Source organism: Bos taurus, chromosome X, assembly GCF_002263795.3.
Source record: "Bos taurus isolate L1 Dominette 01449 registration number 42190680 breed Hereford chromosome X, ARS-UCD2.0, whole genome shotgun sequence".
NCBI classification, from domain to species: Eukaryota; Metazoa; Chordata; class Mammalia; order Artiodactyla; family Bovidae; genus Bos; species Bos taurus.
In genome coordinates this window covers 30,623,034-30,641,009 of record NC_037357.1, presented here as the reverse complement: position 1 = coordinate 30,641,009, position 17,976 = coordinate 30,623,034, and the positions used below count along the sequence as shown (strand labels likewise).

Below are 17,976 nucleotides of genomic sequence, written 5' to 3'. Positions count from 1 at the left end.
AGACCAAAAGTCCTGGTCCTTGACCTCAGGAGGCATGTAGTCTCCTGGGGAAGTGAACAACTAAAGGTCCTCAAGTACAGTGTTTGTACTCTCTACTTGAGTCCTGACAAAACCAAACCCAGTTCCTTTCACCTAGTTTAAGTACTGAGAACATCTTGGGTAAATAAAGAGCACTTGAGAAAAGAACACAGGCTGGACATCGAGACCTTCCTTGAGCACTCCTTAAAATGGCACTCTTGCCCATACATCACCTTCCATCCTTGGTTTTCTTTCTCGGCCTATTCACAATGGCCCTAATATTAACTCTCCTCACTAGAACAGGAACCTGTTAAAGGCTGGGGCCTCTTCTGTTTCACTGCACCATCTGTACCCAGCACAGAAAATAAGAATTCAAGGACCTAGTACACCTCACCGACCTGCACAAATGGATTCTTAGCTGCTTCCATCATCCTGCAAATAAAACTGCTACCATTAACAAGGCATTGTGGAGAAGAGAAGCGCCTTAAAATTGAGTATGTGCAGGGGGGTGAAGAAGAGGATACTACACAGGCCAGCTACAACATAAAGCTGACTCGAAGTTCCTGAAGTCTCACAAAAATTTCCAGTGGCTACAGAAATCACAAACACAATCTTTCTGTCAATGTGTTACATCTCCATAGCACCTTTTGGTCAAAGACATTACTGGCACATAAGCAGTTAGTTCACAGCATCTCCTGTGAAAAGATATTTTACCTATAGGTATATATACTAAAACTCGTAGATGAGTTTTTAAAAATATCCCAGAAGGCTCTATCACTACTTAAAGAAATCCTAGGATGCTGCTCTATTGAAAGGCATGGTTCTTTTCCTAACTCATTTTGCTTAAAATGGGGACATGGTTGTAAACTAACAATATATTATTCAAACAAGATTCAGAAATTGAGGAAATGGGGAAAAGAAATCCTAGTGGACAAGGGAAATCAGTGACTTTCCAAACTGTGCCTTGAATGCTGTTCAGGCAGCCACATTTAAGCATCAATAATGTATTATGTCAAATCATTACTAGGATGGTGCAGTCAAAAGCCTATTTGCATAAGAGCTATAATTCTCAAGGTAGACTGAAAAGCATTAAAGACAAGGGATACAAACGGCGCAAACAAGTTAAATGTTCCCAGTTCTTCAGTGCTTAATAACTTGATGGTGGGGAGACTTACCTCTACTTCATCGCTTTCATTTATATCTTTATTATAACCCACAGGTGGTGGGAATCTCACATCATGGAATGGAATCTGCCTGTCTGGCTGCCAGCTGCAAATAAGCAAACACAATTATTTAACACGTTTTCTGGTTTAACGGAAGGGATGACTATGCTGCCATCAACCTTTGGTTAAGTATAACCCTTTGTTTTTCTAGTTTAAAGAAGCAAATGCTTTAAAACTGTCAGTGTTTCACTGAGTGGGGGCATAATGGTAATATACAGACATTTCAACAAAGTCTGCATGCAACACAGCAGCCTTGTAGTTCTATTTGGAGTATTTCTCTAAACACAATAGATCAACATTACAACTTAACAAGTCTTTCTTCCAATAATTTCAACTTCTAAGGATTCTAAAATTCAGGCCATGACAGCAGTTTCCTTTGGTGCTTTAATACGTTAGTATCAGTATGTGTTAGTAATGTCATCACCATACTTCTACTTGCAAAGGAATTTTAACCACATTCCAACAACCACAGAAACTGATCTTAATGCCCTCTAATTTCCAAGCAAAATGGGGTGGTCAGCACATTAGCAATTCACAACTCACTTTTCCCCCTTTAAATTTTAGATCCCGCGAGGTGGTCAACTCTTGCCACGGATAGCTGGCTGCTGATCAGTATGACGTACCAGCATGCACTGGACGGGTGGGGTCTCCTAAACCACAGAAACCCAATGGAGACAGCCTACAGGAGTTCAGTAAGTTGCCTATGTTTTTTCATTTAAAGTTATATGGAACAATTTTGAAAACACCCAATTATTATATCATGATGATATGAAATATTAAAAGATAAACTCTGCAAAACGCTGGCAGATTCAACTGCTAGAGCAGTCATTTCTGGGTTTTCTGTTAAAGGGCTTTCTTAGTAAAATCCTATCAAGAAATTTGCTATTTGTTTTGGGGGATTTTTTTTTTTATATTCTATTATATAAGATAGCAAGGTAAAGTCAGAATTTGTGGAAATCTGATTCAGGCCTATGTTACACTGCACCTATTTTCTGCATTATTATAAACCCTTGAAAACTCTGCAACTTAAAAAAAAATTATCTTCAGGGAATTCCCTGGTGGTGCAGTGGTTAGCACTCGTCTCTCTCACTGCTGGGACTCTAGGTTTGATCTCTGGTTGAGGAACTAAGATCCCACAAGCCGTGCAGTGTGGCCAAAAACAACAACAAAAAAGTGTCTTTACTGCAGAAAAACTTTTTTTAATATACTTACTGAAATTAGTGATCAATGTTACAGATAAACATATATATCACAGATTCATTGCTAAATTTTATTGGTAAAGCATGTAGTAGTACATAATTTTCTTCATTCCAAAGAAGGAAGAATTATTTTAAGGATACAGAGATAAAAATTCAAATTCTTTTTTTTTTTAATGTGACACATGGAAGACAAAAAGAAGACATCTAAAATTATGTGGTATTATAGGAGTTTATCATTGAAAGGAAAGAAAGGATATAAGCTGAAGTTTTATAAAACATCAGGTTTGTTTTTGTATGCTTGCTTTTAAAAAATCAGAAAACAAAAAGGAAATGCAAAGGAGTGCAAAGACACTACTTTGGTAGGGACCTATCAAATTCTGGTAACATGCTCAAACCCAGTGTTGAATCACATACATAGTACACAAACACAAGGAAAAAGTTGATCTATTTCAAATTCCCAGCATGACAGTAAGAAGAGAAACTTGTACACAACTATAGTACAGGAGAGAACTAAAAGGTCCAAAGACAAAATAATTTTAAGTTTATAGTAGAAATCTGATTGAAAACATACGAGAACTGACCACTGTAAAAACTAGAAACCAAACACATTCTTAAATGCATAGAGGAAATAAGTATTTGCTTAATACTTTAAAAGAGTAGCAAATAAAGAAAACTCTCCCTTTATGGAAAATAGTGTTTACCTCATGATGGAAGCAAGCAGATAAAGAGTGTAAGTACAAGAAAAAAATTCCTCTCCAAGTTATTAAAGATTCCTCTGTTAGAGGCATGATGCTGTTATCCAGTCTATAATGCATGGATAATCATGTAATGAAGCAGATTCTGAAACTTTTGGCTCTATGTATTCAAAGAAAGGTATTCTATTACCCAAACTTGTATTTTGGACCAAGACCATTTGTCTAGAACTGAAAATATGATTGGATACTCTAAATCCTTTTATCTGTCCCCTTAAATTTTAGGCATCCGAGACTACTACAGTTGACCCTTGAATAACTTGGAGGTTAGGGCCACTAACTCACTCTTTGTGCAGTTAAAAATCCATGGATAATTTATAGTCAACTTTCCATATCCAGAGATTTATGGTTTGTATCATGGATTCAAATGACTCTGATTCATGTACTACTGTAGTATTTACTACTGAAAAAAAATCCACATACAACTGGTCCTTTACAGTTCAAACTCATGATCCTTGGTCAAGGGTAAACTGTACTTTGTCCTGTTGGTAGCTAAAAGATCCTGCTAACATTCTATTTATACCATGTCTTGGTCAGATACTGTATTTTAACAGATTTATTGAGATATAATTCACATAACCCTATAAGCCATCCACTGAAGTGTACATACAAGTCAGTGACTTTAAGTAGATTCATAGATATGTGCCACCATTACCAGGGACTTCCCTGGTAGCTCAGTTGGTAAAGAATACACCTATAGTGCAGGAGACCCAGGTTCTATTCCTGGGTGGGGATGATCCCCTGGAGAAGGGCATGGTTAACACACTCCAGTATTCTTGCCTGGAACATCCCACAAAGGAGCCTGGCAGGCTACAGTCCATGGGGTTGCAAAGAGTCGGACACAACTTAGCAACTAAACCACCACCATTACCAGTCAATTTTAGAACATTTTCATCACTTCAAAAAGAAATCCCACACTCTGGCTATGGCTTTCCACTCCCACGAGCCCCAAGCGACCACTAATTTATTTATTTTCTCTATAGATTTGTAATCTGTTTTTGATACACTACTAATTTCTCTAAACGCCAAAGAACTGATGCTTTTGAACTGTGGTGCTGGAGAAGACTCTTGAGAGTCCCTCGGACAGCAAGGAGATCAAACCAGTCAATCCTAAAGGAAATCAGTCCTGAATATTCAATGGAAGGACTAATGCTGAAGCTGAAGCTCCAATACTTTGGCCACCTGATGCGAAGAGCTGACTCACTGGAAAAGACCTTGATGCTGGGAAAGATTGAGGGCAGGAGGAGAAGAGGGCGACAGAGGATGAGATGGCTGGATGGCATCACCGACTCAATGGATATGAGTCTGAGCAAACTCTGGGAGACAGTGAAGGACAGGGAAACCTAGCATGCTCCTAGTTCATAGGTTCACAAAGAGTCGGACATGACTAAGCAACTGAACAACAACAATTAATTTCTCTTGGTAAATAAAAAACAAACATCATAACTGCTGACCATCCTTGAGAATTTAGTAAAATCCTAAGATCATGATCACATTTTTGGGTTTGGCAAAGGAGTTTATACGTACTTTAGAATCTTGAATCGCTACTATGAAAATACCTCTCATTAACAGCATTCAAAAACTTTAGTCAAAAGACCTGTCTCCCCAATAAAATGTTAACATCTACCTCTACTATTGATGCCTTTGTATATACAACTAATGTGCCTAGGCCTCTAAGTATTTTTATGTACTCATTTAACAGTAAACAGAAAAGATCAGTTACTGCTCTCGATGATTTTAAATTTATGAAAGATAAAAAATGTTAATAGGCAAACATAATTATTTCTAATAAAATATACCAAAGGACTAAAACTATCAGTTTTAGATTTAACATTACAAAATTCACATCAACTTTCCCAATGGATTCCCATGAATCCATTCACTTTCATCTTTTAATATTTACAAATATTTCTATTCAAACTCTCAGTTACTAGCACAGAACAATCTGGTTTCTTTGTTCACATTTAAAGGAACTAAGATGTAAGGGTCAAGATTATACAAAAGGGATCTCCAAGGTCATTAGCAGGAACAGTCATTCCATTGGTTTAATATTGAGTTGTTCACGAACTTCCTGGTCAGTTAACATGAAGATCCATTCCTGAAAAACACTCAAACTAGACTTGAATTTTTTTTAATGAGGAGTAAAAGGAAAAATTAGCATAAAATGTTAAAGAACCTAAATATTAAAATTATATCAAGACACTTACTTGTTTTCAAATGCCACTGTTATTGAATCTTCATGAACATCTTTTACAAATGCCTATTAAAAAAACACAGTTAAATTAATTTCTAAGCTTAAGTATCGTTTTTATTTTTAGTTACACTTTACAGTGATACAAATATTTTATGTTTAACAACAGAATGAAGCTTTAAGTTTGTTAGTTTGCGAGGCTCACTCATTCATGAATCACATCTGTATTTACATACCTACAGCATGGTAGGCCCTAGGAATACTGATTATTTAAAATAGAGCAAAAAGAATTGCTCTAGAATTCAGCGTCTAATAGAAAGATAAATAAACTGAAAATTACAATGCAAAGCTGAAGGTATACTTTAGATTAAAAGTTTTAGAAACTAAGAAACTTGTTACAGAGCTATATACCAGTCAGTATAGATCTGTTGTAACCTATCTTTTTCTCCTTAATACAATTTTAGAATACAATAGTAAATAACTAAATATAATCTCAAATCTATGTGAACACAAGTACACTAAGTTCTCTTTAACAATATGCTGCTAATACCACTAAAAAGTCCAATTACTAGAGTTTAATTAAATTCTCAATCTCACAGGCACTTGGTGGAAAAAATAGTAATATAAAGTACAGACGTTTAAATCTTTTAAATCTGATGACGCAATTGCTAATAATCCGCAAAAGACATAACAAAATAGCTAATTATCAAGAAATCTTTAATCAGCATGCTGTCCCTAATTCTATAAAATGACATAACAAAACAGCTAACTATCAAGAATTCTTTAATCAGCATGCTGTCTTTAATTCTATAAAATTAAGTTTTTAATAGGTGCAGGAAAGGAGGCTTTGTTTTTTGTTGTGACAATTAGAGGAGTAGGATAAAGGATAAAGAAACCCAAGGGGCTTTATATCTTAATTCATTTTAAAATGGTTTTAGAGATTCCAGCTTCTTACTCCAGCGTGTTCTGGGCATGTCTCTGTGCTTTCGTGGTTTCTGTCTACAGGATTTTGGTCAAACTCCTCCAGCTGTAGAAGGCCCGTGGTGACCCGAGGTGAGCATTTTTGGAGGCTGTAACCCAGCAATGCTAAACTACTTGGGCCTCTCTTCCTGCCTGCCTGCTGTCCTTCCCCTCTTTTCACTGAGCTATCTCCTATGGGTTTTATTTCAGTTCAGATGTCACCTCCTATGGGAAAACCCAGAAGACTAAGTTCAATTTCACCTTCAAACTTCTTAGAGCATCTTATGAGTATCCCCCACTATAAACTACCCTACTAGAGTATTTTGCCCATTTTTGTACCAAAGGTAAGCTTCCTGAGGGTGTCTTTTATTTACGGTTGAACTTCAAAGTACCTATTAAGGGTTCACTGAATAGTTATTATCATAGATCACTGCCTAAAGGGTTCTTATCCTAGCCTCCAGGAGGAAAAGTATTTGTGTGGTTTGAAGGGATGGGGCTGGGTGGGGATGCTGATCAGGGAAGACAAATAGAAGAGGTTGAGGTTCTTATGCAGCAGGCCTAAACGGGCAGTGGGAACAAAGGCTCAGACCTGGAGAAACAGCTAGGGCTGTGGTAGAAATAAATCCTCCATGGAAAGGAAGTCAAGACAATTCAATGGGGGGAAAAGAACAGTGCTTTCAACAAATGGTGCTGGGACAACTGGATTATCCCCTTGCAAAAGAATAAATTTTGGCCTAACCTTATACCATATACAAAAATCAACTAAAAAATATCAAAGACTTAAAGGTTAGAGCTAGAACTATACAACTCTTACAAGAAAATATAGTAGTAAATCCCCCTGACTTAAGACAGCTAGCTTGGAGTAAGACCCTTCTTTAACTTCTCTATGTATCCTCAGTAATTGGCACAATTTCTGGTATACAGTAGGTGCCCAATAGATGAGTTAAACAAATGATTCAATGCAAATATCTTGATAAACAAATACATTGTCAAAGGCCAGAAATTAAAGCATTGTTTAAAAACTAAAACTTCTCAAAATATCAAATTAAAACATATCAGTCAAGTATTAAATAGCTGTGCGAAGTCACTTCAGTCATGTCCAACTCTATGCGACCCCATGGGCTGTAGCCGACCAGGCTCCTTTGTCCATGGGATTCTCCAGGCAAGAATACAGGAGTGGGATGCCATTTCCTTTTCTATTAAATAGCTGCTCCTAAGAAAAACAATGGCAAGTAAGGCAGGGCTCTGGAAACCATTTATAGTTGACCCTTGAACAACACAGGTTTGAACTGTGAGGATCCACTTACACATGGACTTTTTTCCAGTAAGTGTAGTACCCATATTTTCACTTCATAGACATTTAAATTATCTAAAGGGGGGGCGGAGTTTGTGTTCAATTAGAGGTCACAATATGTGGAATCAAAGGAACTTGGGTTTGAGTCTTGATTCTGTCCAAGCTATTTCACCTTCCTGCCTTTGGGTGAACCATTTATCAACTGCTTTTGGTACCCTAGCCCCAGTGTTCAAGGGTTGACTGTACATTGAACCTAAACAGAGACACCAAACTCCTGTAATTATGCTGTAAAGAATAAAGCAAAGCTATGCTAAAAGAAAGTTTCCTTGTAAGATCAAGGTGGACTGTAATGGAATCTAGGTGTTCTGCTATATCCAAGATGCCTAAATAATTATTTCTAAATTAAACGTATGTCTGTATTTTTATAGTTGTTCATCTCAAGTGGGGGGAATTCACATTTTCTTCCTATCATTTTGATATTGCTTATTTTCCCTCAGCTATATTTAAATCACACACATTTTCAACAGAGTGTTGAGAACTCTAGTTAAATACTGACCATGATATCCTAAAACATACTCAAGATTTTGTAAGGGCGCATGCCCGTACTGCTCTAAGGGGTTTGCCTCAGTATTACTATAGAAACAGAAAGGCTTGATTTTGAGTAAAGTTGGAGGAACTGGACATTTAGTTTTCTAAAGTAAAATTACCTTTTTAGTTTTAGTAATTAGTTTTCCACAAATTACAAAGAAAGGGAGAACAGGGCCCCCCTGCCCTCAATTTCTCCCATCTTGACAGTGATGGCTAATACCAAATTAACAATTTGCTTTTTGAGGGTGGGACTTCTATTAGGAGCTAATCCCTTATTTACCGAAAAATGTCATGGCCTCTGTCTTCATCCTTGTCTAAAGTTTTATGTTTGCATGTCACGGCAGTAACAAATATTAGTTCCTTACTTCATATTATGGGGCTTTCCAGGTGGCTCTAGTGGTACAGAACCTGCCTGCCAATGCAGGAGACGCAAGTTCCATTCCTGGGTTGGATCCCCTGGAGGAGGGCATGGCAACCCACTTCAGTATTCTTGCTTGGAGAATTCCATGGACAGAGGAGCCTGGTGGGCTATAGTCCATAGTGTTACAGAGTCAGACATAATTGAAGTGACTGAGCATGCATGCACTGTATATTAAATGCTAAAAATGTTAAGTCCTTTAGTCAGCTAAGAGAACCTTGTTACAGCTGGGTGAAAATTTGTTCTCACTAAATAAGGTATCTTTCCACTACTACTGCCCTTGTCTAAACTGTGCTACTGTTCACCACAGAAGCTGCTGGTCATATATAAATATTTCTATTTAATAAAGTATAAGTAAATAAAATTAAAAATCAGTCTCTGAGTTATACTTGCCACATTTCAAGTGCTCAAAAGCCACACAAGGCTTAGTACCTACTGCAGAGGACAGCACAGGCAGAGCACATTGCATCACCACAGATGGACAGATCTGTGCACAGCACTGATTTCGACACTTAGAAATCCGGGGGAATGATTTCAAATCCACGTTGAAAGCACTCTAAAAGTTCATCTCATTATTTCACCGCTACATTTTAACTTGTTTTTCTATTTGCAACAAAGTTTTTGCACAGTTTAATCACACTCATTCACCGCATTTGCCTATTTCCTAAAATTAAACATTCCTTCAAAGGAGGAAGATCTGCAATGGTTGTGACTATTTAAAAAAACAAAAACAGCTCTCAAAGACTTTAAAAACAATTCCAGATATACAGTGTAAAAAATGGTTTAAGCAATCATCAGAGCCTACCAGAGCCACTGCTTTCGAGTTAATGAAGCTTATCTATATATGGATGTTTGCATGATTGTTTCAAAACCAGTCATTTTTAGTGGAATAAAAGAAATTCATAGGTTACCTCTGGTTCACACACTCGCTAAGCACAAAGGTCTCCTGTGACTTCAGAGGCCTTTTGCTAAAATGCCAACAAAGGTCCCAATTTTCTGTTTCTCATCATACCTTCTCCAATAACTCTCCTTTTTGGCCCTGCTCCTCCCTTATCCCAATAATCATGTCCTTTCCTTCCCTGGCTGCCCCCAGAGCACTATCACCCCACCCACCAACGTGGAAAACTAAGGTTGGTTGCACTCTCTACCTATCCACACATGAAAGTTGATGAGAAGATAGGTTGAGGGAATTTCTGTGGGGTTGGATACCAAAGAAGGCAACTGAAAGGGTTTGAATGAGTACAGGAAGAGAGTTGCATGGAACTGGATGAGAACTAGGGCTCTTACAAAAGTCAGTAAACTTGGTGGTTAAGTGTTCTGCTGTGGGGACTTTCCTGGAGGTCCAGGGGTTAAGACTCCACGCTTCTACAGCAGGGGGCCCACATTCAAGCCCTGGATGGAGAACTAAGATCCCACATTGGTCTATGGCCAAAACGAATAAAAAATGCAAACAACAACAATAAAGAAAAGAGCCTTTGAGGAAAAACAAAACAAAAACGAGTTTTGCTGTGAATGAGAGCTAAGTTCAAAATCTTGATTTTATGACATAATAGCTGTGGGACTCTCCAAGAAGTGGTCTCTGGGCCTTGTATGCCTTGTCTGCATAAGTAAGGAATGGATACAGAACTGGACTTGCTGTCTGCTGTCGTGAATAAAGAAATCACACATGTCTAGTGCCTAGCATGAGGCCTAACACATAGTTGGCACTAAGATAAGTTACACGTAAACCAGAGAGGAGCATATTTTATAAAAGATGCAAAGCCATAAACACTCTTGCACTTGAAAAAGTTACATCTCAAAAAATCATACATTTAAAAAAGATATTAAAACTTAGGACAGAAAAAGAAAAGGATATTTCCTCAAAGATACTAAGTACTAACAGGTCGTTTACACTCAGAAGAAAAAAAAAGTAACAAAAACCTTTGGGGTTTGAGAAACTGCTAAAAGTGCAGTTAAAGACAAGACACCCAAAGCAACTATACTCCAAAAACAAAAAAAAGACACACACGGACTTATCATCAGGGGGAATAAACACAAAATTTAAAAAAAAATCATTATGGGGTCCCACCCACCTTACTGGCAACTGGGCCAAAGAGGCAATCATAACATGATACTAGCCAAAGCGTGTCATGACTAGAGTTATCTAATTCCAACATCACATCACCCAGACTGATGAAACCAAAAGAAAGTCCGTCCCCATTTTGGTGAACTTTTACTCTCCCACTACACCTCACACCTTGGCAAACTCTTCTCACAAACATTGAGAGGGGTGACTGTGTAGAGAAATTTCAGTGTAAGCCACTGACCAGCAATGAACAGCTATTACATTAACACTGAAGACAGCTCATGTAGTGCAATGATGATTCTCATTAGAGAAAACTTAGAAGCATCGCAAAATATCCCTCCTCAAGAAAATCTGTAGGAGATAAGATGACAAGGACATATGAAATCTGATAAAATATGATTCAAAGCCAAGGCTTCACATACAAAGTGAGTTATTGCTTTGCCACCCTTTGAATGTGGGCGCTAACAACATATGAGAATGAACAACGGAGAGGGCAAAGTACAATAAAACTCCTCAACAATTCTTCCAACCGCAGTGCATGACTAGGAATACTTGACTTCATTTGGGCATTTACCACAAATTCTGAGAAAAATGCATTCTTTCTGGTTCACCTTGACCCAAAGACAACACACAGGTACAGAAAGAATAGTATGAAATGAATTATTAATTTTCCTGTGCCTATGTATTCTTTTGAATGCATCAGTTCTTACCTGCCCCTAACATAACAAAAGCAATTATTATAGGAAAATCAAAGATTTCAAACTTTATCTTTCATTAACAGGCATTCACATGAAGAATTACTGTGTGCGGAGTTACTAAAAAGGAGGCCTACATATAAACAGAGTATTTTCATGATGTCATTGTATGAACTTATAGAATAATGCTGAACCTGCATGTCTTACGCCTCCTGCGTTGGCATTCAGGTTCTTTACCACTAGTGCCACCTGTGAAGTCCAGAATAATGTTAAGACAGTGTTATAGTAACAATTACAATTAAAAAAAGTACAATGAAAAATTGAAAGTGAAAGTGTTAGTTGCTCAGTCACGTCTGACTCTTTGGGACCCCCGTGGACTATAGCGTCCTAGGCTCCTCTATCCGTGTAATTCTCCAGGCAAGAATACTGGAGTGGTTTCCCATGCCCTTCTCCAGGGGATCTTCCCGACCCAGGGATCGAACCTGGGTATCTTGCATTGCAGGCTGATTATTTACCATCTGAGCTACCAGGAAATCCAGTTCATTTCTTTAAGTTAAATTTCATTGCTTCAGGAAGTCAGAGTACCTCATCTCAAAGCCCCAATCTGACCCTTACTGGCTCTGACACTTAGTAATAAGTCACCTACCTCATCTCTTTGTACATCTATGTCCTTATCTATTACCTAAAATGGGAGTAACAATAGTACCTCACCGTTGTGGGAGGTGATTAAACAAATTTAAAAGAGGTAAAGCACCTAGAACAGTGCCTGACACCTAGAAAGCTCTCAGTATCTGTTAACAGTTAATGCTCATAGTTATGTCAGGAACCACATTCTCATAGCGGTCAGGAATCAGAAATCCAACTATTGTAATACTGAATTTTACATTTAATTAATAATCTATGGAGATTTTCAGAGTGCTTGAATATGAAGTTGGAAAATGCTCAAAAGGGTAATAATGCTGCTTCCAAAACACTAAAAAGGGTGTTTAGACTGGGAAGAAAAAAAAATGCAGTTGACCTAAAGTTGTACTTCCTTGAAGTACAGAAGACTTCAGAGAAAATATGAAGAAAATGTTCATTTAAAAAATTTCCTCTTGATCATACATTTTTAGGCAGATGCCCTGATGATAAAGACCTTTTTCAACATTCTTTGTTTAGGAGATGTTTTGTAAAAAATTTTGTGAGGTATAATTCAAGTGTTCTCATGTCTTAAGTAACCTAGGCTCTATATGGTGTACTCATGACTTTTCCAAAGTCAAAGAAATACCTAAGCATAAAAATAGTGGCTCTGACAGTTACTAAATTTAACTTTCAAGTTTTTAAGAATAAAGACCAGAGGGAAAAACAGAAATGAGCTGTTATGATCTTAGGTTTAGATTTCATGGTTCTGTTAATTCTGAATCTGAAGTTTAAGTTAATTTTTTAGAGGAATAAACCTACCTGTTACCAGCATACATTCTATCCAGTTTATACTGCAAATGTGGACCATGTGCTCAGAAGACAGAGAACTGCACCTTCCAGTATGGTGGTTCTGGTAGGCAAATCAAAGTCTGAATGCAATTATACTGAAGTCCTTCGAGTTGTTTAGTTTCTTAAGCCTTTTCAATCCGGTGAACCTAGGTTTCTAATTTTTCGTAAATGTAACATTTCTCCATAATAGTGCATTTTTTGTCTTTACTTCCCATCTTTTCTGTCCATCCCACTGGACAACTTGATTTACTTTTGCTTTACTTTTATAACTCAAATCAGTATTGAGTCTGATAAGAATTTAAACCTTTTTCATTCTAGAAACTATTTTTCTATCAACAGACCATTTGCGGCGTTCTTAAAAACAAAACCTTAATTAAATAAGCATCTCAGCAATTTTTCTGCATGTGTTTGCTCACCATTTAACATTTCCCCTCAAGGAACAGACAACCCATTCTTTCTATTCACCTTCATATTAAGCAACTTTTGTTAAAAAAAAAAAAAAAAAAACCAAAAAAGAGGGCGTGATAAAGAGGAGAGATAGAGGGAGTTTCTTATATTCCAATCAGTTTGCAAGTAAAATCACAAAGCAAATCATAGGCTGCTTGGAAGAGAACAATAAATCCTTCAAGACTAGGATGTGCTTGCCCTCTATAGCAAGCAAACTCCACTGAAAGACAGTAAGAGTGATATCCGATCTAATATCACAGATTAGACTACCGCTCCACCTTTAGCCCCTACTCATATTTATTATACTTAGCGTTCCAAATCTGGTGGGCAAAACTACCAACCTAGGAATCCCAGGGACTGTGGAGCCTGGTGAGCTGCCATCTATGGGGTCGCACAGAGTCAGACACGACAGAAGCGACTTAGCAGCAGCAGCAGGAAACAGAAGGGTTCTACACAAACTAACCAGCAATAATTATGGATCACTGAAATAAATGCAACCAGAAACTGCAGAGTTAACTGGATGAATTCTATATTGGTGAGATTTAGGAACAAAAATCCTGGGTTAAATTTTTCCTCCTTTTACAGCAAAAGATTTTATCATTTTGCTAAAAGCATGGAAGAGTTTACATACTTGACTCACTTATGAAATATAATGCTCTCCAAATTTCTCCATGAAATAGGTAAACACATATATAGTCAAGTCAGTGTTTACTTGCCTATTCCTAGTTTGAAACGTTTATGTTTTTCTATGTAGATTTAAGAATGGCGCTTGGACAATGGCAATATTTAATTTCCACTTTCTTCCATATGCACCTTCTGTTTCCAAAATACTGTAGTAAGGTGGGACATCGCCCACCGAAGTTACAGAGAGACATTCAAGAGGATACGAGGACTTAGATTGCTAGATCTACAGCAAGTATGAACCAACAGAGGCACCACCTGACATATGAAATTATTATTAATTCTCTTTTTGAAAGTGTAAGATATTAGTGAGATTTGAAATGTTGTAACTTTTAAAAAGCCCGTAGCAAAACCAAAGCCATGCATGCCTATTTAAAACCGCAACAATATAGTTAGCTGCAACATTAAACGTTCAGAGAAGATAAATCAAGCGTTTGAAGCACAAAACAATCATTTCCACTCACTTAAAAAAAAATTCCATAGGAATGATACATGCTTAGTACATTTTCTAAAGTTTCATGGCATATATCCAGGCCTTTGGAGGGTTAATTTTTTTTTCTTAAGTAGCAGAGTTGCCAATGTTTTTAGACGCTGAAGCATCTGTATTCCAGAATATTTATAACGGGGGGGGGGGGGGGGCGCAAACATTCAAGATTACCGAAGTCTTCAATCCATTACTCGGATATGTAAGGGTCTTCCCGAAAACTTTTGAATCTAAACTCTCTTTTGAAATCCACAAAGAGAAGTCACTAATAATCAGTTGCCATTGTGATTTGGTACCAACTACAGCTTCTTACTACTCTTTCTTCACACCGCTTGCCCAGAACAGTGGAGCTCTCCGAAGTCCCAATGCTGGACCGGAAAAGAGAAGGCAAAGGAGAACGCAAACCCTCCTTGCAAGGCAGAAGGCGGCTTGACGGAAGCGCCCCCCGCTCCTCGGCAACTACCCACACGTCAGGCCCGGATCCCACTGGAAGAGGATATTTAAGAAAACAGAAATAAGCCTTCACCGTCACTTCGCGCGGATACTGGTGCTTCCCGCCCGGATCTCTTACCTGCCGTCGGCCCTCGCCCACCCCCAGCGCTCCCTGCTGGGGCTCGGCTCCCAAAAGGGCACCCTCTTTTCCTTGCTCGCTTCTCATTCCGACAGACGCTGGGGCCTCACACTGGAGAGGCAGTGGGGCTCGAGGGGTTTCCCAAAGGCCCGAAGTCCGGTCCTTCCCTCCCTCCCCAAGAACATCCCGCCGAGTGCGCCCCGGGCCCCGGGCGCGGCGCTCGCGAAGAGGGTTCCAGGCCTGCCTCCGGCCGAGTCTAAGAAGAAAAGGGAGGGAAAGCAGGGCGAAGATGGGGCCTGCCCTGGAGTCAAGTACCTTGTAGAAAGCGCCATTGGAGCCCCGCACTTCCACCACCAGATCCTCCATCTTCTCGTCCGCCCTGCTCGCTTCGGAAGCCCGCCCTCGAGAGGTGGGCTGCAGGCGCTCGAGGCCCAGCCGCCGCCGCCGCGTTACCGCACGCCCCCCGGCAGCGGCGCCGCAGTCACCGCTGCCGCCTGCGCTCGCCTTCGGCTCGCCGCCCGCTCCGAAGCAGCCCCTCACCGGAAGTGAAACCGAAACGGAGCCGAGCGCCTGACTGAGGCCGAAGGATCCGGCCGCTCCGCGTGTAAACAGTGAAACCGCGTCATGTGACCGACGCCGCCCCTCCCCCCGCGGGTTCGGCCCCTCGGCCCCGCCCTCTTTCCCCTGGCGGGCCCAGGAGCGCGCGCCTGCGCGCTGCTCTGGATGGGCCAGGGGGGGCCGAGTGCAACGTGAGGCGCGCGGGCTTGGCGTGCGCGGGCTCGGCGGCCGGCGGGAAGGCGGGAAGGGCGGCGACAGGTCGCACCGCTGGCCGAGGTCGCGCCTTTTGGCGTGGCCTGGCAGGGTCCTGAGCGCCCGTTCCGTTAGTGAGGGCTGGGGGTCAAGCCAAGGGCGTGTGAAAGGGCCTCCCATAGCGAACAAGAGTGTTCACTTCTCCAGATCTGGACTGGCTTGGGTCGGAGGTGGTTTTTGTTTTGTGTTTTTAAGTGGGGCAGAGCCTAATGGAGCTGGAGGTGGAGTGGGAGACAAGAATAGAGGTGAAACATTAGATTGACGAAGACTTTAAACTGGTAACAGTGGCAACAGTGGTGACCGGGCTTGTGTGACCCTTAGAAGGTGACAGTAATGCTCTCCCCTCCCCAGGAGATTTTGAGCCGCCCCGTGTGCTAGGAGGGGCAGTGGATTGTGTCAGGACCTCTGGAAATGTCTTTCCTCAGACGCAACTCTGACGCACGTGCTCCCCTTCCCTCTATTCTATTTCATACCGTTTTGACACAGGTTTTAAAAAATGCGCTAAACACTCGTTGATTTCTTTACAGTTAATTTCCCTACTGTTTCACACCTACCACATGCCCGCCTTGCACTGGAGGTGACTTATCTACAGGGGCCAGTGCACCTCTTTGCAGCTCTCCCCGCTTACCCCTCACAGTAAAACAAACCCTAAATTTTTCACATTTTTGCTTCTGCACCATGCTTGTATTCACCTCGACCTCGGTTTCCTTTCGAAGGCTTGTATTCCGCTGAGAAGTTTATTGAGCCTCTACCCTATGCCAGTGGAGAAGGAAATGGCAACCTGCTCCAATTCTTGCCTGGGAAATCCCACGGATAGGGGAGCCTGCAGCATGGCAGGCTGCAGTCCATGGGGTCTCAAAGAGTCAGACACGGCTTAGTGACTAAACAACAACTATGTGCCAGACGGCTTGCTGAGTGCTAGTGAAACATTGGTGAAAGAAAAAAAAAAGTGAAAAAAAATAAAAGACCACCTTCACTGAACTTGGAACATAGAGGAACCTAGATGATCATACATTATCAGAAAAGAAAATCTGGAGTGGCAGCTGTGATAAAGGCTCTGAAGGATAGGTGCACCTATGATAGTGGTGCAGGACCCAGTGTGGGGTGGGGGGAGGGTGGTCACGGCTGGGAAACTCCACCTGGAATGTGACCAGTGAGAGTTAACTGGCAGCACTGAGTTGATGGAGGCGGTTGAACTGCCCCAGGCAGATGCCCCAGAATGCGAGGCATCCTTGGGCCTCCAGTTCCCTTCCCAGCCCACTCCTGGCCAGAGCAGCCGCCTTGCCTCTGGTGGAGCTCCAGCATGAAAGCCTCAGATCAAGGCCACATTCCTTGAGGCCACATAAACAGGAGTGATTTGTTGAACTAGGATTTCTGGAGTCGTCACAAGATGCAAAGATCCCAGTGCAGCTAAAAGAGACTATCACTGTTGACTGGATGGAAGCAGAGCAGAGCATCAGCCTTAAACCCGATATAAAGAAGGGGGACAGATTGATACGGATGATTGTAACTTCCACGTGTAGGATGTTGTTCAGTTTACTCCAGGCATTCAAATATTATCAGCTCTTCATAACCACTGCAACCAACACTAAACCTGGTGCTGTTCCCTGAAGCTCTGATGCACTTTCGTGCCTTCATGTATCCCAGTGCTTCTTGGCCCCCAGAAATCTTCTCATTAGGGTTATCGGCTGGATTCCCATTAGCTTGTTATTTGTATCTCAGGTGCAGAGAGTTTACTCTGCTCCACAATTCTCAGCACGTTGTCATCATCAGTCCCTGCAAGGCCCTTTTCTTATTTATATTGTTTTACTTTGGTTAAATTATTTGTCCTTGTCTTTCTCAATACCCACTCCCATTCATCTTCTAGATACAAACTGCAATATGTTTGGTATGGATTCTTGATCATTTAAGACATGGGGTTTCGTGCATGCCTTTTACACTTATGAAGATGGTCCTGGACTGTAAATCTCTTATTTCCCACTGTTTTCACTCAATGCTACGTTCTTGAGCTATATCCACATTCCTGCAATTTCCCTAGTGATGGGCGTCTAGGATACTGCCAACTCCTTTATGTCACTCTGTGGTGAAAATCCTTGTGTGTGTCTTTACG

The 17,976-nt window shown here is 40.5% G+C and overlaps 1 protein-coding gene across 14 annotated transcripts in view; it reads right to left on the bottom strand.

The window, feature by feature from the left end:
* The window catches only part of FMR1 (Fragile X messenger ribonucleoprotein 1), a 40,237-nt gene extending 24,575 nt beyond the window's left edge, over positions 1–15,662 (bottom strand). For 13 of the 14 annotated variants that reach the window (XM_005227569.4, XM_005227568.4, XM_005227572.4 and 10 more), the window contains exons 1-3: positions 15,372–15,603; positions 5,400–5,452; positions 1,194–1,287 (exon numbers count right to left, since the gene is read on the bottom strand). In XM_005227569.4, coding sequence (XP_005227626.1) covers positions 1,194–1,287; positions 5,400–5,452; positions 15,372–15,422 — 198 coding nt within the window. In that variant the 5' untranslated portion in view covers positions 15,423–15,603. 14 annotated transcript variants of the gene reach the window in all.
* Between the last annotated feature and the right edge of the window lie 2,314 nt (positions 15,663–17,976).